Source organism: Lissotriton helveticus, chromosome 12 (assembly GCF_964261635.1).
Source record: "Lissotriton helveticus chromosome 12, aLisHel1.1, whole genome shotgun sequence".
Classification (NCBI taxonomy): Eukaryota; Metazoa; Chordata; class Amphibia; order Caudata; family Salamandridae; genus Lissotriton; species Lissotriton helveticus.
This window is the reverse complement of record NC_136073.1, coordinates 306693378-306714771: the sequence shown is the minus strand read 5'-3', so window position 1 is coordinate 306714771 and position 21394 is coordinate 306693378. Positions and strand designations below refer to the sequence as shown.

At 46.6% G+C, this 21394-nt stretch overlaps 1 protein-coding gene across 1 annotated transcript in view; it reads right to left on the bottom strand.

Annotated features, from left to right (window-relative positions):
- LOC144799804 (cocaine esterase-like) overlaps positions 1–21394 on the bottom strand; it is a 557476-nt gene that overhangs the window by 14142 nt on the left and 521940 nt on the right. The window contains exons 11-12 of the mRNA XM_078671375.1: positions 19119–19266; positions 14627–14776 (exon numbers count right to left, since the gene is read on the bottom strand). Coding sequence (XP_078527501.1) covers positions 14627–14776; positions 19119–19266 — 298 coding nt within the window. The remainder of the gene's footprint in view (positions 1–14626; positions 14777–19118; positions 19267–21394) is intronic.

Here is a 21394-nt window from a genome sequence, read left to right as displayed (position 1 = left end):
ACAAAGTGGAGTGATAATATAGCCGAGGGTAAGCACAGAACCATCAGTAGTATAGAGAGTATGTATAAGAAGATTCGTAAAGAAATAATAAGGATACACGAACAACGTAAAGCAGCACAAGTAAGCGAGAAAGAAAGTAACTCTGATACTGAAGAGGTAGAGGACGAGAATCCTGACAGAATAGCGTATGTAGGAAAATCTAGATTTCCAGATCACCATTTGCGCCCAGAACACAAGTCAATTTTTCACCATCCAGCACCAGAACAAGGTTCTCTAGAACAAGTATTTCAAGCTACCGATCACATTCTGAAATCACGAATCGGTTATAGTGAGTTAAGTACTATGCATGAACAAGAACTGGTCCGATCAGCAGTCCGATGGATTACTGATTCTACCACTTTTCCAGACGAAATAGTGGCACAAATGTTTCTGAAAATGCCCCCAGCCGAGCAACGACTGGCGGGTATGTATATGATCCAGCACCTCATTACATTGTATGAGGGTCAACATTCTGATCCAGGTCCGTTACACGATGTCCTGAATGAGTTACTCCAGTATAAATGGAAAGGTTTAGGTACCGATTTAATTAGTGTCATTCTAGAACAGCGCCACAAATACAGAACGTTTTTGAACCCGCATTTTGTTCATGTCTCACCCCCAGAAAGTAAACCCTTTTACATAGACAGACAGAATCCGTTACGAGAAGTGCATCCAGTTAAGACAGACGGTGGTGAAATGCAACGAGTGTTTGTTTACACCCCGATCACAAAGATGGAACTCTTAGAGATGAAAAAATTAATTCCCTGTCATGATAAAGATCCAGCAGGGTTCCACCGAGAATTAAAAGACATGCTCCGTATGGGAGAATACACGTATCCAGATATTATTAAAATGTTAAAAGTCTTGTTGCCCGCAGGGGTATATGAGAAACTCAAGGAAAAAGAATGGGAGGTGGGAGAGAAAAAGATCGATTGGGCAGTTCTAGAAGCTGAAGACAAGGCACGAGTACCAGGTACCGGTCTTGGAGATAAATGTAAAGAATTACCAGAATTGTTAATACAAGTTTTACCCAGATTATTGACAACTAGAAAAGAAGACTGGGATGCAATCTCAGCCTGTAAACAGAAACAAGACGAAGATATTAGTGATTATTATTCCAGATTTGAGAAATGTTTTACCATAAACAGTGGCCTCAAGACAAGTAGTGAGTCATACCCTCATCTTTTTGTTACCAAATTAGTCGAGAATTCAAGTCCGCAAATTAAAAACCGAGTTTTGAAAGTCGAAAGTACCTGGCAAGCTAATACCCCGTCCCAAATGTTACAGATGCTTCAATATCACCAGAATAGAATCAGAGAAGAACAAGAACACGAAAGGAAACGTATGAAAGACACGAAAATGAAAGTACTAGTTGCACAATCCGTTCCTCAAGACAGTCAGAAGAGGGGTCCGAATCAAGCCAGTCATCCTGCAGCTCCCGTTAAAGGAAACTGCAATTATTGTAAACAGCCAGGTCATTTTATAAACGAGTGTGCAGTTCTGAAACACAACATAGCTACCGGTAAGACTAAAGAAAGACCACGTCCGCCGAGACAAGAACAAGTTTCACAGACTCCTCAGCCACAGAATGCACCACAGACAGTTACAGCACCGCAGCCTATCGCTGCAACGCAGCATGTTACACAGCAGATGTACCAGTATGCACAGTCTGAATATCCAGAGTATCAGCCATATTCATGAAACAGCCTAGAGAGGGAGGTAGGCTTGCCTCTCATCGAGATACCTGTAGATCAAGAAGGTCCCTATGTTCACAGTCAAGTATTAGGGAAAGACAGAAAGTTTTTGATTGATACAGGGGCAAGTAGGACCACCATCAGTCACGCCGAAGTTCCAGGGGCTCCGCTCTCAGGCTCTAGAAATGTTTCCCTTGGATTTTCAGGAAAACCTATCGTAAATGAGATATCAAAGCCAGTTACTCTAGAAGTAGGTCCATTGTCCCGCACTACTGATCTGTTACTTACTAAGTCATGTCCAGAAAATCTGTTAGGCATTAAAACACTGAAAGAATTAGGTGCAGTTATATGCTGTTCCCCAGAGGGAATACGATTGTTCCTACGTGACTTCAAGGGTCACTATGTATTACGAGATTTTGATCCAAGATTGTCTAATGTTCCGCAACATCTATGGGCGCAAGGTCCAACTGATGTCGGCTTTATGCAAATCACACCCCATCGTGTGACTCTCAAGCCAGGTGTAGTGTTACCACGAATCAGACAGTACAGATTGCCACCTGAGGCTGTAGCAGCCTTATCCAAAATTATTGACGAGCTCAAGGCTCAAGGAGTAGTTGTAGAAACTGACTCCAATGTATGCAATTCTCCGATCATTCCAGTCATGAAACGTACTGATCCGAATGCACCTCCAGTATATCGATTAGTGATTGATCTCCGAGAACTTAATAAATGTATTATTCCGCAGTATCCAGTTGTCCCAGATATCTCTTCCCTGTTGACAGCCATTGATTCCGAAGCCTCATTTTTTACAGTCATAGACCTCAAGAACGCATTTTTCAGTGTTCCCATTCATCCAGACAGCCAGTTCCTTTTCGGATTTTGTTTAAATGGAAGGAGCTATATGTTCACACGAGCTCCTCAAGGTTTCACAGAAAGTCCTAGTATTTACAGTCAAGCACTCAAGAGACAACTAGACAACATTCACATGCCAACTGACACTGCCCTGCTCCAGTATGTCGATGATCTACTGATCACAGCCCGTTCTGAATGTGCTTGCGAGCGAGCATCCCTTACGGTCTTGTATTTCCTAGCCGAGATGGGGCACAAGGTGTCCCCTTCGAAGCTTCAATTCTGTGTCCAGCAAGTGGTCTACTTAGGACACTTACTGTCCAAGAGGGGTAGGCAGTTGACACCAGACCGTATTCAGTTAATAGCGAGTCTTCCTCAGCCCAAGACCCAGAAGGAGGTACGTGCTTTTATCGGCCTTACTTCTTATTGCAGACAATGGATTCCTCAGTATGCATTTCTAGCTAAACCGCTGATACAGTTAACGACACAGGAGGCAGCCGTATCGACTGTCCTCCCTTGGACATCTGAACATACACTTAGTTTCAATGAGTTAAAGAAAGCCCTATGTCAAGCTCCAGTTCTAGCTACACCGAACTACAGTAAGTCTTTTACACTTTTCGTCACTGAACGCGAAGGTACAGCATTATCTGTCCTCACACAAGATCAAGCAGGACAATACAAGCCCTGTGCTTATTTTTCGAGCACATTAGATCCTGTAGCCCAGGCTCTGCCTGCGTGCCTCAAGTCAGTTGCAGCCACAGCACTAGCTATCAGACAAAGTGATTCCATAGTCTTAGGACATTCCCTGACAGTACAGGTTCCACACTCCGTGGAAGTTCTTTTAAACCGAACACAAACTCAGCACTTGACAATTGCACGTTTAACAGGTTATGAATTGACACTGTTCCAGCCACACATAGAAATCAGACGCTGCAACGTTTTAAATCCTGCTACACTATTACCATCAGTTACTTCGAATTCTGCCACACACGACTGTGTGGAAATAGTTAACATCATGACAAAGCCAAGACAAGATTTGACAGATATTCCATTTCCAGATCCAGACCTGACACTTTATGTGGATGGTTCATGTATGAGAACAAGTACAGGAGAACTAGTCGCCGCGTATGCAGTGACTACTGACACTGAAGTTATTGAAACACACCGCATTGACACCCTGTCTGCTCAAGCAGCGGAGCTAGTTGCTCTGACACAAGCCTGCATACACGCCAAGAACTTGAAAGTTAATGTTTACACCGATTCACGTTACGCATTTGGAGTTGTACACGACTTCGGAGTGCTCTGGCAAGAGAGAGGTTTCATTACTTCTCATGGAACCAAGATTCAGCATGGTCTCCTTATTCAGGCTCTGTTAGATGCCATACATTTACCTACATCCATTGCTATCATGAAATGCAAAGCACATACGAAAGTTACTGACATTATTTCCCAGGGTAATGATCTAGCAGATCGCACAGCCAAGCTTACAGCTCAGACACCAGACATTCCAGTAAATAAGACACCGACACACACTCCAGATCCGACTACATGTATGACAGTTAAAGACCCTACTCAAGATGTCATAGATATCCAGTTACATGCTACTCCCGATGAAATCAAGAAATGGTCTGAACAAGGAGGGGTCCAGACAGGTCAGGGATGGGTAACAAAGGGTAGAGCCACATGGTTTCTCCCCGACTCTATGGTTCAAGTCATTATTAATACCGCACATAGTCCAGCACATTTAGGAGAAAAAGCTATGTTAGATAGTATCCAGAACATTTGGTTCAACAAGCATTTACGAGCTGCAGCCAAGCAGAAAGTCCGTACCTGTATGATATGTTGCCAGTTTAATCCAGGTAAAAGTGTCCCGGTGGAACAAGGTGGATTCCAGCCCCCTGACCACCCTTTTGAAGTCCTCCAGATGGATTACATTCAGATGGAGCGATGTCGAGGTTTCAAGTATGTCCTTGTAGTTGTATGCGCTTTGTCCAGGTGGACAGAAGCATATCCAGTCCCAGATTACACAGCCGCGACCACTGCCAAGCAGTTGGTTCGTGAATTCTTCCCCCGTTATGGACTCCCTAGAGTCGTATATTCTGACAACGGCCAGCCATTCTCATCTGAACTCATGAAACATGTGTCCCTTTTGTTAGGGTACCAGTGGAAGTTCCATTGTGTACGCCATCCTGAAGCAGCCGGTCTCGTAGAGAGACATAACCAGACTTTGAAAATCCGTATCGCAAAAGTTTGTCAAGAGAAAGGTGTAGACTGGCTAGTAGCTCTGCCAGTTGCTCTGTTCTACATGCGCATGGTCGCACATTCCAGATCAGGTCTGTCCCCGTATGAGGTCGTATTCGGCCGCCCCCCAAATATGTGGGGTACACCTAGACCCCGAAGTATTACCGATGTTTCAAGTAATATGCTGACAGATTACCTAGCTTCCTTGATGTCTGCCCTCAACTCTTGTCGTTCACAGGTTGCCGCCGCATTTCCAGACAATACTGAGGTGGCACCGCATGAAATCGTTCCAGGATCCATGGTCCTAGTGCGTAATTTCGACCGCTCAAGTCCACTGGAGCCTCGCTGGAAGGAGCCCCGACAGGTCCTCCTCGCCACCCGTACAGCCGTGAAGTTGGAGGGACGCAAAGGCTGGGTGCATCTTTCGCATATAAAGAAGTTTTATGGATTGAAGCCAGTCTCAAAGAACATTTCCCAGGATTCAAAGGACTGCCAAAGTACTATTCTTAAGGACTGTCCCGCAAAAGACATTGCTACGAACCCTTCCCTGTTAGAGAAAACTCCGCAACAGGAATATAAACTCAAGTTAAGGTCTAGTAAAATAAGTCAGCCAGTTTGATTGTCTAAGTCCTCCCCTAGGTGAAACGGTTAGACTGTTTCTGACATGTATAAAATAGACCCCCATAGTGAGAGAGTTAGTCAAAACTCAATTCGATGTATCGTTTTTCTATGTTTCATATTATTTCTCAGTATTATGATTTCCTGCACCAGTTATGCATTTTACCTGTATTTTCCAGTTTCTCATGTAAATAAGTCTTCCAATGCTACAGTAGAGCACACGTTTAGTGATCTACCTCCTCATGAACTCTCTTACCGCCTCGCTATGCGTAATAACTCTTTCATCCGCATGTTACATTATTCACACCAGACCAGCAATGCCACTAATTGTTGGGTGTGTGGTCGACTCCCCCCTTTCCAGACACCGAAGGGAGTTCTGCCACTCTTTCCTTATCCATTTTCACATAATGGTTCGTGTGGAGCATGGTCCACGTTAACGTCATCCTCAACAGATATGTCTTTTCTTAACAGTACATGTTTTCCAGACAAGCAAGGTCTTCCCCACAGAACAGGGTTAGATCTAGAAAACGAAGTTTACAATTTAGGTAATTATTCTTCGAATTTTATGGTCCTAAATGTTCAGTCTGATTCCACTCCAGACTTACCTGCTATTTCAGTACTACCAGTCAAAGGCGAATTATGTGTCCGAAATAATGGTTCCGTACATGTAGGACATAGCGATTGTACTACTATTGTCAAATATAGTGACAGTGGGAAATCTATTTTCAAAGCTTCACGCCATTCTTATTTTATTTGTGGTCAAACTGCATATGTTCGTCTGCCCCTCGATTGGGAGGGAACCTGTTACATTGCCTTCTTACTGCCACCAGTTTTCCTAGCCCCATCTGATTATCATAGAAATACACATCTAGTACACCTTAGACATAGAAGGGAGTCCCCCATTGTCGATTATACTGAAACTGCTCTAGAACAGTATACAGATTTCAATAGAGGTTTCTTCTTCTTTATAGGACCTATCCAGAATAGTAAGCTAATCCGTAGGTTAACCAGAACCCTTGAAGCTGTAGTCAATGAGACTGCCTCTGCTCTAGGTAACTTAACCGAAGAGCAATCTGCTATGAGATTTGTCGTTTTACAGAATCGTCTCGTCCTTGACGTCATATTGGCCGATAGGGGCGGGGCCTGTAGAGTCATCGGATCTAGTTGCTGCATTTTCATTCCAAATAACGCGCCGTCTGTTTATTCAGCTATAACCAGACTCCATAAAATTGCCCATCTGTTACACCAAGATCCAGGCACCTGGACGTGGTCCGGTTGGTTCTGGAATATAATTTCCGCCTGGGGATGGAAAGTCTTGTCCTTTCTAGGTATTGCAGTAGCGATCATATTCAGCTGCTGCCTCTGTATACAATGTGGCCCTGCGATTTGCGGCATTTGTGCTACCTCTTGTATTCCTAGTCCCAAGCCCCGTTCTAAATCCCGTTCCAGGATAATTCGAGACGAGCAAATGATACTGTATGAAATGATAGATGGTATCATGAATATTGATGTTTCCTGATGGAAACGTAGTGACAAGGAGGGAATGTGGAAAAGTAAATTTTGTCATGTTCTGTGTCCCTACGCGTCATCCATCATATGTTATCTGTGCATGATTAATATGCATATGTATTCCCTATGTTCGATTAAAGACGCAATTACAGTTGTGTCCACCTCTAGTATGCCAGTTTCCAGTTCTCGTGAATACTACGAATATCAGGCCCATGTGAAGTTACGTTGCCACGTTTCTCAGTGTGCACGTTATTCCATTGTAAAGTCCCCGTTTCTAGGCCTCAGAAGGGCCTGGACACCAGATTCAGCTCCTGTCTCCTGTCTCCTGAAGCCTCGCTGAGGAGCGATACAGCCCCCACCTGTATCCTCGACCCTTCACTTACTTCCTGCCTCGCAGTGCCCGGCTCACCCTGGCTCTGCCTCTGAGTCTGCCAAGAGTATGTTATGATTCCAGTTATCAGTTCAGTCCTCCTTCTCTGCATTCCTAAAGCTACTGAATCGCATCAATAGTTTCCGTCATTGTCTAGCCTTTACGTCTCCACGTTAGAGAAATACTGCATTTTAATGGTCATTTAATATTCTTCATCACGCACTACATATAGAATAATGCATGCTCCAGTCTTAGAGTCCGTTAGCCTCTCCCCTCCTGACTCTTAGTTCATATCAACATGTTCTCTAAACATCAGATACTAGATACTGCTTAGGTACATGTCGCCCTGACTCTCCAGACTTCAGTCTCTGCTCCTAGCACAGAGTTCGAAGCCCCCAGCTTCTCCTAGTAACACGTCATCGCCAGTTTGTGCGCACCATTAGGTCAGAGGTCCCGGCTCCTTAGGTAGCCCCCTCCATGTCTCCGCCCCATTCATGACATATTCTGTTACGTTTGCATCACATGTCTATGTATACGCCTCTGTTACACCTACTTTCACCCTTATCTTTCGCGACTGCTATTGACCACACCCACTGCTCCGCCTATCATATGTATTGTAATGCAACTGTTTTAGTATATATGATCATGTCTTGTTATTTAATGTTGCGCCGACCCCGATTCTGCCCCAGGCAGCGCTGCCATCCTATTCCTGTGCAGGTTGTCCTGTTCCTGTCCTTTATGCTGTAATAAACCTGCAAACTCCTACTACCTCGAATCTTGACTCTTATTTTATTGAGCTATCTGTTATTCATTTATGCATTCAAAAAGAGAGGTATTATTTATTTATTTACCACAGTGGGACGATTATCATCCTAAATGGTGCTTCTCTGCCCAAGAGGTTAGGGGCAAATTAACCCACCTATTCATGTCCTCCTAGGCCCTACAAAGAATATTGTTTGATGTTAAGGCTCCAGGTCAACCCAGGTTCCCAGGCAATGTGTTTTCCTGGAAGCTTAGGTAGCATATAGAATAAAATTTAAAACACTCCTCATTATGTAAAAAGCATACAGGGGCAAAGGTCCTTGAGAATCAAGTGACCAAAACTTTGGCTCAAGTAGCTATTGTAAACCTCTTAAAGTAAGTGTACATGGTCTTTCCACTTCAATCTAGTCCGATCCTTGTTGACATTTCCTAAAATCAGCTGATGGTAGCAAACAACAGATCCAGCTACAGGCGTTAGTACAGCAGTGCTGTTACACTGGCTACCATATTGTGCATGACACATAGACAACATTCCTTTTTAAACACATGCATTTAAGAGAAAACAGTTTGAAAAACGTTGTTAGCTTCTGATGCAGAACTCAGGCTAAAATTGACAGTAACTGACTCTTAGACTTAGCATCTTTGGCGTGGTTTTCCCTGAATTTTTGTCTATACCTCCTGTATTTTGGATGCTGTGCTGGATTTTGTTTTTGCTGGTTTAGATGCTTTGGGCACTTTGCCACTGTTGATCAGTGGCAAAGTGCAAGTGCTCCCGATGTAAATGGTGTTTACAATTGGTTCTCCCTGAATGGCATATTTGATTTACTGGTAAACCCCTAGTAAAGTGCACTGAGTGTGCAAGGACCTGTACATCAAATGCTACTGGTAGGTCTGCAGCTCTGATTGTGCCACCCACGCGAGTAGCCCTGAATATGTACCTCAGACCTGCCACTGCAGTGTCTGTGCATCGTTTGTAAACAGCCATGTCGACTAGGCAAGTGCACCCACCTTCCCTTTTCTTACATTAAAGTCACCCAAATGGTAGGCCCAATGTATCCCCATGGTCAGGGTGCACTGTATGTGAAAGGTAGGACATGTCCTGGTGTCTGTGACATATCCTGATAGTGAAATACAGCCACTATTGAAAGGCAATCTGCCTCATGGGATAGAATGGAAAATACTTTGTAACATCTTACAAGTATAACTTCCCATTGGGGCAAGATAGAGAAATAAAGTTTAGGCTCGCTGAACTCAGAATTTATTAACACATTTTTGGACTTGGCCCTTTTTGCAGGGTTGTCCCGAAACTTTTTTTCCTTCCTCCTAGCCTTTTTGCTGACATGGTGTTGGTGGTTTTAGTACTCTGGGCACTTTAGCGCTGTAGTTCAGTGTAAAGTTCATGTGCTCTCTGCCCTCAATAGGCTAACATTGGGAACTCCCCCCTTATGAGATAACTCCTACATGGAATAAATACAGGGACTGTGACCCCATGTGAGTTGTTGTACTTGTGCTGACTTGGAGGGGACACTCTGCTAGGTGGAACCGCCGTAGGACCCTGCGTGCTGGCCCCGGTACCCAACTTTACCCCTCCATCGTCTACTGGACTGGGAAGGAGCTGCCCTGGAACCAGGGCTGCTGAACTTCAGGATTGCCATCTGCACCGAGTTTGACTGTCCCAAGGGATTGCTACTCTGTTGGGGAAGAGCTGCCCTGTAGTCTGCTGACCTTGGCCCAACCCTACTTGCCTCCCTAGTGCCTCGTGAGCACTATATATCAATTCCCTAAGGAGAAGGCACATGGATTCTGCAGCACTGTACTGCCACAGCGCTACGGGGGAATCCCGGGGTGTGAGATTCCCCCTGCCTGCTTGCCTAATCGCAGGAGTCCACCCCGCGTGCTGCCAGTGAGAGCTGCCCATTTAAAAATACAGCAGGAGCGTATCCCGCATATTTGCAGCCTGTCATGGATGCCCACCAGCATGTGGATGCTATTTTCTTTTTTTAAACTAGCAGGAGCCCACACACGTTGGTGATATTTAAAACAAAGGAACGGGAGCCCACCATGCACTTCGTAGCCGGAGAGAGGAGCAAGGAAGAAAAGAAAACGGAGGACAGGCACCAGCATCTCACTGTGGGCAGGGCCTGCCGAGTCGGAGCATCTTGGGCTCCATTTCCTCCTCCCCCTGACTTGCGGGAAGCCGCCCGGAGCCTCGCGGGCTCCCCTTCAAAGTCCTGGGTCCCAGGAGGGGGCCTGGGTGAAGTCAGGAAAAAGTTCAGAGAAGCCGACCTGCAGGCGGGAGCCTACCCAACATTGAGGAGCCTGGAGACCTGAGGAGCCGTTGGAGGGAGAGCCCCGCGTAGGGATTCATGGTGAGTGGGGCTGCGTGTTCAGACAGTCGGGGGGCCGGCCAAGGCACATTGTCGGTGCCTGAGGCCCACGGGGCCCAGGGAGGGGCCGTGCCGACATTCCCTTTATTGGCCGGGCAGCTGCCATTGTGGCAGTGGGCAGCTGCCCTTTATCCCTTTGCCGTGTGGGGCTCCGACTGCACAGCGGTGCTGCAGTTGCGGGCAGCTGCACCGATTGGGATCAGTACTTGGATGAAGGAGCCTGGAGTGGGGGCTGCCCATAGAGCACAGAGAGTGCTCTGACCTGGTGGACTATTCAGCGGCGCCGCAGTTGCAGGCAGCTGCAATGCTATTGGCAAGGTCTATTTCTTTATTTAGAGTCTCCGAGGGGGTCTCCAGCATGGGCGGTGACAGGGTCCTCTCGAATACACAGTGGCGCCGCAGTTGTGGGCCGCCGCAAAGTTTGAGGCACTTTTTCTTGCTTTAGTAGCCCCGGAGTGGGGCTCACACCTTAGTGCCAGTGTTGTTTGGGCTGCACAGCGGCGCCGCAGTTGCGAGCCGCTGCAACGTTTTTCTCTTCTTGTGGGCACCATCTTCTTTTCAGGGACCCAGATTGGGTCTCCAACTACACACTGTTAGCACCACATGCTTTTAAGTCCCAGAGGGGGGCTCACATTGGTCACAGCTGCACCACGGGAGTGGGCAGCTGCAACGTTGGGTATTCGTTTAATTCAGAGCCCCGGAGTGGGGCCCCAGTGCAGACAATGGCGCCAGAGATGCATTTACTTTTGTGGGCCTGACTCTTCTTCAGCTGTTCCGCTATTACGGGCAGCTGCAACGTGGGAGGAACTTATCCTTTCCTTGAGGGTTCCAGAGCAGGGGCTCCCCAGGCACAGGGGCACCAGAGGTTAATCTGCAATGAGGGGGGCATGGTTCTTTGGAATGCCAGGTGGTGCCTCTGCCTTATGGTGATCATCTACTAGTGCACCCTATAGGTAGTGAGCCTCCATGCACTACTGATTGTGGTTATACCTAATGTCATACTATGATGCTTGCCAAATGTGATTTACTCCCCATGATTGCGGCATAATGTATTTCTATGCCTATTTAGTATGCATTATATGTTTATCTTTTGCATAAAGTGTTTATGCTAATGTGGTGATGCTACGTTTATGAGCCTGCCAGTAGGTACATTTATTACTGATGGTCTTGCATTCACTGTTTATGCCCTATGAGACGTTATGATTATGCCTAATGCTAATGTGCATACCTATTATCAGGTTATGGGGTTTTAGGTTCATGCCTGATCTAAATGTGATTTATGCCTATCGTGAAATAGTGCTAGGTTCATCCATTTACCAGTAGCCACTGGCTGTTATTACTGGTTATTTTAAATGTATTCTATGTGCTTGTGATGGTTCTGGCAGCGACCCGATTGGCGCTGCCTAGTACATATTCCCCTGTAAATTGCTACCTGGTGCCAGTTGGCACAGTGTATATGTATGTGATTGAATTCTAATGTCTTTTTATAATACAAAGGCTATTCTTATATAACCTTGTGTGGAGTCTCTTTTGTAGTGTGCCTAGCGTGTCGCCGCTGTGTGTGTGTATGTTGTGCAAACGCGTTACACATTTCCTCTGGGATAAGCCTGACTGCTCATGCCAAGCTACCAAAGGGGTGAACAGGGCTTATCCTCAGGGTGTAGCTCCTTCGCCCTGGCTAGAACGGGGATTCCTGCCTGGCTCTGGCGCACGCCCTAGCCTACCCGGAAAACCCGTTTCTAACACACATATTTTAGCAAAGATGGTTTTTAAATTGTGTGTTTGAAAATACTACTCTTAGAAAGTAGGCATTTTCTTGTTTAACCATTCTGTGTGCCTCTGCCTGTTTTTGTATTGACTGTCTGGTTTTGGAGTGGTAGGGGCTGGGGATGTGCATTCACTATAGACCGCCATAGGTGGGTTGAGGTGTGCCTGGCCTTTCCTGGATGACTCAGAGCAGAGCTGAATGGAGCTTGGCTGCATTTAGAATAGTTGGAGGAGATTTCCTTGCACCTGAATAGGGCCTGTCTCCCTTGCACAATGCTGTCTACACTCCCTGTGGTCATACTGCACCAGTGAGGACAGAACTGGTTTGGATTGGGCTCAGAGACCCTTGCACAAAGATAACAAAGACGTTTTGGGTATAAGTATTAGACCTAAAACCTTAGATCTTTAGATTACTTTTGGACTCAAGAGTAACCTTTGGCAAGGAGGACAGTTGAAGAGCTGTGAGGAGGAGTACAGCCCCTTTGGTGTGTGCTCGGTGGGGTTGGCCTGCAGTTGCTGATTCTGCCACAGAGAGGACACAGACTAGAACGTTGCTTTGTACCTGCTTAAAGAAGATCTCCAGGGGCCTGTGTGTGCTGGCCTCCTGTTCTGAAGTCTCAGGGACACAAATACTTCACCTCCAGATCCCTTGAACTCTCTTGCTGAGAGTTCTGACCTGCCAGGTGCGGCTATTCCAGTTTTGGGCCTCTGGAGGTTGTTCCTGCTGTTTGGAGCAGCTAGAAGTAGAAAACCTGTCTCCGAAGAGTAGCTAGAAAACCTGTCTCCGAAGCTGTCAGCAATGCCGCTGTGACGCTGCGACTTGCACCGAGGCCCGGGGAACAGCTTGTGAAGTTAACAATGCACCACACCGCCGGCCTGCACCGCAGCTCTGATGCCCTCCAATGCCTGCCAATACCTGCAGTTATCTGCCGTGCCCGATGCCAGCGCTCGCATCGACTCCGTCATCGTCAGCGCCTGCATCCTCTTATCACAGCACCGATGACCACGGAGGATGACTCCATGAACTCACCAACTTTACATTGTCACTTGAACCAAAGCCTTACCGCCGACGCAAATGCCTTCCCCTATCTTGGACACAACCTGTCGCCTCCTCGCAGACAGGATGCCTCGCCTCCCCCGTGTCAGCCAGGGAGCCGACCACGACCTCAGCACTGCTGCCTCACCTCCACAACACCCTGCATTGTCAAAGACTTCATTTCCAAGGTACTGTTTGTTTCGGGGTCAATGTGACCCCATGCCCGACGCCGGGCTCATCGTGGTCAGTGCCGTACTTTAGATTTATTGCTGTTATGATGTTGTAATAGCCCCAGGTGGAGCTATTTGTTTTCTACAAGCTTTATTTTTGCAATATCTGTCCCAAAATCATATCTTATTACCTATATGTTGAATTTTTGTTGTTTTTGTCTTGTTGAGTTTAGATAAAGATACTTTAGTTTCCCTTAACTGGTGTGGTGTGCATTTGTGTTTGTTATCACTGTAATACTGTGTGTTTTGAGTACAAATACTTTACGCATTGCCTTTGGGATATGTCTGTCTGGTCGTGACAAGCTGTCCAGGGGGTGAGCAGGGGTTATCTAAAATGCTTATCCCCCTTACCCTACTAGAAGCAAGGGTCCCTATTTGGACAAAGGTACCTGCCAACTAGAGCCCCTCATTTCTAACACTGACTGATTCATCATTATAGATACCTGCCAGGGAATGGGACCCATTATTTCGGGTCTTGTGTCAGAATGTCTGTGTCTGTTTCAAAACTAATATGCTATTTGTATGGACGAGAATGTTCTAAAGCTCAATCCTTCTAGAGTTCATTATTTTGGAGACAGACAGTAAGTAGTGAGTTCAACACTGATATCCCCAATTTGAAAATATAGACTTTAGCCCCAGGGTGGGAGAAATGGGCATCCAGTAAAAATGGGCAATGCCCTGTGTGCCAACCTCATGGTTCCCCCATTCAGATGCATGTGACTCACATAGGTTCCAATGGCGGAGCCTCAAATGGCTCTGCCTGTGTTGAAAAGCTTTACTTCATGGCCCATCTGTCATTGAGCTTCCAGGTCAAATGACAGGCAGGCAGGGAGAAAGGGAGTCACTTCTTTTCCCTAGCCAGGTCAATCTGTAGAGCCAGAAAAGGAAAAACTTACAATAGCACCTACATGCAGTGACAAAACTCCTTGTGTATAGGTTTCTTAATTGTTTTTTTGCAGACTCCTGCTGAGGTAGGCAAAAAGCATGGAATCGAAACTGTTTGACTACCCTACTGAATATCTTAATCTGCATTTGTTATTCCTAATTAATATCATATTTTTATTTTTTGTGTATATTTGCAGCACATTGAATAGAAGTCGATAATCTGCTCAATAACTACTTACTAATCATTTTTACTTCGCTCATTAAGAAGGGCCCACCAAAGATGAATCCAATTTCGTCTCCATGATCTGCTTTCACAAACTTTGGTCTGTTGTCGTCATGAACACTTGTGCGGTGTTGAAACTCGTACATGTAGACTGGATGCCCGCTCTCTAAACAAATAAAAAGAAGTGGTAGGGAAATGCAAAAACAAATCTGGGTCATGCAAAATTAACCTGTTAATGATTTTGGTACTACATTTATTAAATGTGTAAACCAGCATAAAAAAGGCACCTTTAATCTTGAGTGGAGCTTAGGCCTCCTATACGCCTTTCTGCCCATATCACTCCTTCCAAGAGTTCTCAAGATCAGGAATGACCGGGCCCAGGTCATTCTTGTGTCTCTGGACTGGGCACTGAGCCTCTGGTTTCCTGAGCTACTGAGCATAGCCACTGATCCTCTGATCAGGATGCCCCTGTGACAGAATCTTCTGTTGCAGCAGTAGGGTAGGGTTATTTCACCAGAACCTGAAAAGTCTCTGCCTTCTTTCGTGGAGATTGAGTGGTGGCACTTCATAGCTTTCGACCTTCCTCCCAAAGTTTGCAATGTTATTCTGGCAGTCAGGCGTCCCTTCACCAAGACAGCATACGCTTTCTGTTGAAAGAGATTTGTATCATATTGTACAGATAAGTCCATTGACCCACTTTCTGACTCCCTTTATGATATTTTGCTTTTTATTCTTACCCTTGCCCAACAGGGCTCTGCTTTATTCACTCTGAAGGGTTATCTTTCTGCTTGGTCTGCCTTCTTGCAGCTGCCTGACCAACCCTCTTTATTTAAATCCACTACTGTAAACAGATATTTGAACATATGTTCCCCCTACACCTTTTATTATGCCACAATGGGTCCTTAATTTGGTCCTCAAATTCTTGATGTGTGCTCCTTTCAAGCCTCTTCACAATTGTCACCTCTGTTTGCTAACGATTAAATGAGCCTTTCTTGTGGCAAATACATGTCCCCGGAGGGTGAGCAAACTGCAGGTTTTGTCATCTGAGCCTCCTTTTTTCTCGATTCCCCCTGAAAACTAATTTGAACTAGGGTCTCTTTATTGCCAAAAGTGATCACACCATTTCATATGAGCTAATCTGTCACCTTGCCCACCTTCTATGTTTGTCTACATACTTCCAAAGAAGTGGAGGTATTCAACAGTCTGGAACCAAAAAGAGGGTTGTTGTTTTACCTTGACTGCGCACAAGAGTGCCAGGAGAATGACTAACTCTTCGTGGGTCGGGCAGTGCAGAAGTGCACCATTTCTCAATGGGTCATACTCTGCATCAATATCTGCTGTGTCTTGGCAAAGAAGCAGTCTCTCAAAGGCTTACAAGTTCATTCCACCAGAGCTAAAGCTGCGATCAATGCATTAGCAAGCAGATTTCTGGTTCTGGATTTCTGTCAGGCAGCAATGTGGGCTTCCCTACACGCGTTTACTAAACATTATTGCCTAGACTTTCAAGTCTGCAGGGATGAGCATTTCACCCATTTGGTCCTGCAGGACTTCCTAATGTAAATTTGTCTGCAGACCCTCGTCCGGGGTTGGTGTTGCTTGGGTATGTATTCAAAAGTAAGGAATCTGCGGCTAGTAGTCTCTATCAGGTGCACAAGTTACTTACCTTCGGTAACGCCTTATCTGATAGAGACTATATCTAGCTGCATATTCCTTAAAGACCCACCCCGCTCTGCAAACAGAATTCTAGGGTCAGGGCTGATCCTTTCCAGGGCCCTAGTTTGGGCACACCATTGTCAATGTACTTCATGGCTCCACACTTCTGGCGTGGAAAGGTGTGAAAAGGTAACTAATGTCAGCGTGCCCGGGGGCGCCAATATAGGTAGCACAACATCACTCTGGCGTGGACTATGCCAATGATGGATGAGGAGCCGATTGACACCACTTACCGGTGAAAAATCTTCCAGAACCAGTCTGATGCCTGGTAAATCGAAATTTAAGGAATCTGCGGTTAGATATAGTCTCTACCAGATAAGGCATTAGCAAAGGAAAGTAACTTGTTCTCTAGTTTAGGTGATTGGTGGCAAAAGTTGTCTTGTTGCCGTTGGTTACGTTTGGCCACTTTTACAAAATATAGAGTGGAATTGCTTGTATTATCGCAGCTTACCCTACAGTTTCTGTCAGAGGGCAACTCAAAAGTAGACCTGACTTGTGGTGAGGATCACCCACCTTGTAAACCCACAATTAAGCATGGCTTAGGTCACTCAGCAACAGTATGATATGCTCACTAACAGACAAATCTCCCAAGTTAGGTATAATGTATGGGCAAAAGCTGCATGCTCAACTCTTGCAGCTGTTAAGAGCACCCAAGTGTGGTTGGGCTTTTGTAACGGTGGGGGTGCCAAGGTATGGAGCTACTTTAATTAATACTATGGTGCAGTGGATCTCTTGAGTAGCTAGTGAGCACTTCTCAAAGCCCCTTGGTCACTGAGGCAAAGATTTTGTATCACTGCCCTCAAACTACAGCCAGCATGCCCAGCGGGCCACTCCAGTTCCATACAAGAGGTAAAGTATGTCTACACATGGCCACACAATTCTCACACACACAGTCCACCCATAGCCATGACTTTTGCTGGTAGAGTGTGCATCATTGCCAATGTGAAGCAACTGACCAGTTATCCACAACTCTACTGTGGTGGTCCACGCAAGGCTGCCAAGGTACAATCACAGTAGAGATTTTACCAGATGCCTTCGGAACGCTGGTCCCTGATCAGCACGGAAAATGTAACTCACCCCACAGCACAGCTACCCTCTACCAGGACCACACGTCAATGCCGCTTACAGGATACAGTCACCGCACCTCTCAGTACCTGGCAGTGGTGCAGACATCCAGGGGTAACCGAAGAGGCCCATTCAGTCCTGACTACTATACGGAACCTCTCCATCCAACCACGCTGCTCCCCGGACAAACAGCAGCCTCCGGGACACAAGCAGAGCACATGTTTACACAATGAGCCCCAGGATCACTCAGGGCGCTGGCACAGCAGCCACATGCTTTCCGGCACGTTGGTGGCAGCAGACGGCACCCCAACAAAAAAGGTGCTCCTGTACTCAGCAACATGCTTTGGCCATGCCCAGGCCATGCCCATTATGACCCCCATGGCCTCCAATGACCAGGGGATGCAGATGTCTACCTGATGGGGACTTGAATCTTCCAGATCCCTATTGCAGCAACACACGGTCTCCACTCAACGGTTCACTGCAGTGACAGCCGGCAGCTCCCCAGCAGAAGACTGACCATGCCCAGAAACATGCCTGGCACCGCCTAGACAGGGCCCAGCTCAGCCCATCCTATCCCATCCAACATGGCTTCCCAATGTCATCAGCTGCCCCCTGCTCACTAAATTTGCCTCTGCCACTCCTGTATGCATTCTGTAGTCACTGCAGGTACGCCATGCTTAGTGACTCCTGTATGCATTCTGTAGTCACTGCAGGTACTCCATGCTTAGTGATCTTCTCTAGTAACACTACTGTTGATAGATTAAAACCCCTGGTTCAAGGAGCCACATCAGTGCGGCCATTTTGGATCAGATCACTCTGGCACTCCCCCAGGGTAAGCAATGATTTGAACAGTTAAGGATCAGGTGGGTGCCTTGACATGAATGCAGCATGGTGATGTCTCTGTCGCCTTTAGGGATCCTATCATTACGGGAGTCCAGTGGGTACCTGAGAAGGGCATTGTTAGGAATTGTCTATTAATATTATGCAAAGAGCAAATGCGTAAGAGGCCAGCGGCTCCTGGAGGGAGTGCTGCGGGATGGTGGGGTGGGGCAGGGGAGGGGCAGGGTGGGTGGTAGTAATCGACGGAATATCGCTGCACGGAGGTAAGTACATAAATAAATAAACAAAATGAATTACATTGCTCACGCTGCAACGCCAAATGGCAATGCAGCATGTGCAATGTAGTTCGTTTTGTTTATTTATTTATGTACTTACCTCAGTTTGGCGGTATTCCGTGGTTTACTGCCCCCACCCTGCCCCTCCCCTCCCCCACCCTGCCTCACCGCCCCGTAGCACTCCCTCTAGGAGCCTCTACTTGGGGGCATGTTGCTAATTATTATTTTGGTGTCCTTTCGGTACTTTGTCTATTAATGGGAGGCTTTCACATTTGTATACCGATGTAGTCATATGGATTTTAATATTCATATGGCGTTTTCTTTTTTGATACTAAAAAATACTGGAATTTAGGCATCAATTTAGACATCACTGCACAGTAAAGACGAAAATTGCTGTTGATTAAATTTGTTTAAAAAACAATTTTATTGCTGGATCAGGGCCAGAGGGAAAACAGCCAAAGCAAAATTGAGCAATGACCAGTTGTTTCTGTTGTTCATGACTGAGTGTAAATCACAGCTGACGATCACTAACGTGAGAAAGGAGCTAAAAGTCTCCCAAACCTCAGAAGCAGTTTTTAAAATGTTGTAGAGTTTACAAATGGTCTTACAACTCACCTCTGTAGAGTTTGGCAATTTTCACAGCTGGGACGACAAATACCGCATCTGCAAGTGCTTCAGTAAAGCCGTTTCTAATCTGCTGAGGGTCTGTTGCATCTCCTATGTACTCATCCAAAAGTATTAGGTTGTGTTCTTGCGGCAAACCCTACAAAGCACAAGAGAGCAAGTTAAGGCATGACATTTTTGCAAGCGGCTTCTCTAAGAGGCATTAGACACCATTTTAAGATCGCAGGCGGGCCAGTAAGAAAACTAACCTCTCACAACATGTGCAAGGCGCTTAAGGAAGGCTTGGGTTAAAGTTGGATCCGAACCTAGGGCCCGACATTCTCCTCTGCCCGCATTCCATTTTCCCCCGCCACATTAGTATGGCAGGTGGACCCCGGCGGACAGGAAGACCGTCCGCCGGTTTTCCGCAGGTCGATCAGTCAACCGGGCGGAAAAGGGCCTGTATATGGGGGCGGTGTCTGAAAAAAACCGCCTTTCCATGGCGGGAAAGGCATGCGGTTTCTGAATGTGGGGGCCCGTAGCGGGTCCCCAGGTTATTGGGGGGTGCACAACGGGTTGGGCACTGCGCGGTGCTTGCCACGTTGTGCCTGCAAATGCACACAGTGCAGCCACAGCATTGTGGCGGGCGTTGCTGTTGCACCGCCCGCCACAATGTATGCGTGGGGAGGTGATGCGTCGGTTTCTTACTGCGCTTCCGTGGCTATGCGACCAGCAGCGCCGTGATGTGATGAAGATCCAGTGCAATGGAACAAAATTGCATCTTGTTCTTGATGTGACAACGTTGCGTGCTATGCGACCAGCAGCGCCGTGATGTGATGAAGATCCAGTGCAATGGAACAAAATTGCATCTTGTTCTTGATGTGACAACGTTGCGTGCACGCCCGATGCCCGCGCAGCGACTGAACAATTCTTCTGAGCCGCGACAGGCCCTGCGACTCGCTTCTCCGGTGATACGATGGCATATGCTGCAATGGCGACACTCTTCTCTGGTGATGCGAGGTGCTTCGGGTGATGCGATGGCAACAGGAGCAGCGGCGGCACCCTTCTCCGGTGATGCGACGGCATCAGCTGCGACAGCGACACTCTTCTTCGGTGATGCAACGGCAACGGCGGCGACGAGCTTCTTCACCTTGAGTCGTGTTTCCAGCTCCCAGCGACACACAGTCTCTCAGAAGGCCCAGCTCAACAGCAGGCCCTTCAATTCCCAGCAAGGGAAGGCAGGGGAGCTGGTTGGTGAAGTCTGTTGTCTGTTGTCCCTGAGACTTAAGCTCTATCTCAAGCCCTTGGAGATCCTTTACACGTTGATTTGAAAGTAGCACAAAGTCCTTTCTCCTTTCTTTGACAGTCAGACAACCACTGCAGGCCAATCCCCCAAACAGCACTCAGCTTAGGGATAGTCTCCTCCTCAGTTTTTTTGGTTCCTCTCCTCAGCAAAGGTTCTTCTTGTTTCCCAAAAGTGATCTAAAGTTCTTGGGTCTGGGTCCCAATATTTAATACTAGCAAATCCTTTGTCCTCTGAAGGCAGAGGGTCCTGTACCCAGTCCAAACCAGTTCTGTGCAGTCCTGGAGCACTTTGTTGACAAGGCTCCTTCTTTCCTTTGACAGTGTGGACCAGTGACATCAGACGCACCACAGGAGGTGGAGCCAGCATTGTGGAAGGCAGGCGCAGCCCTATGCAGGTCCCAGGTGCAACTCCTCCCACCCATATACATGCAGATAGCTCTCTTCCGTCCTGTGCTGACTCACCCTGTCTCCTGGAATCCCCCAGCCCCTATCACTCAAACTCCAGACAAGGAATACACAACCTAGTAGAGGCAGGCTTGGACAGTTAGGCAAGAAAATACCTACTTTCTAAAAATTGTATTTTCAAACACAGAATGTTAAACCCACCTTCACTAAAAGATGTATTTTATTATTCTGAGTTCAGGCATACTAAACTCAAATTTCTACTTGGTTCCCTGAGTCAGTTAGGATTATAAGATGTTATTATCAAACTGCCCATTCTGGCCTATGGGGAACAGGTAGCCTTGCAATAGTGAAAAACGAAAATGGCTGTAATTCACTATTAGGACATGCCTATTTCTACTTGGTTCCCTGAGTCAGTTAGGATTATAAGATGTTATAATCAAACTGCCCATTCTGGCCTATGGGGAACAATAGTGAAAAACGAAAATGGCTGTAATTCACTATTAGGACATGCCACACACATCAGGACATGTCCTACTTGTTACCTACAATGCACCCTGCCCTTGGGCCTACCATAGGAG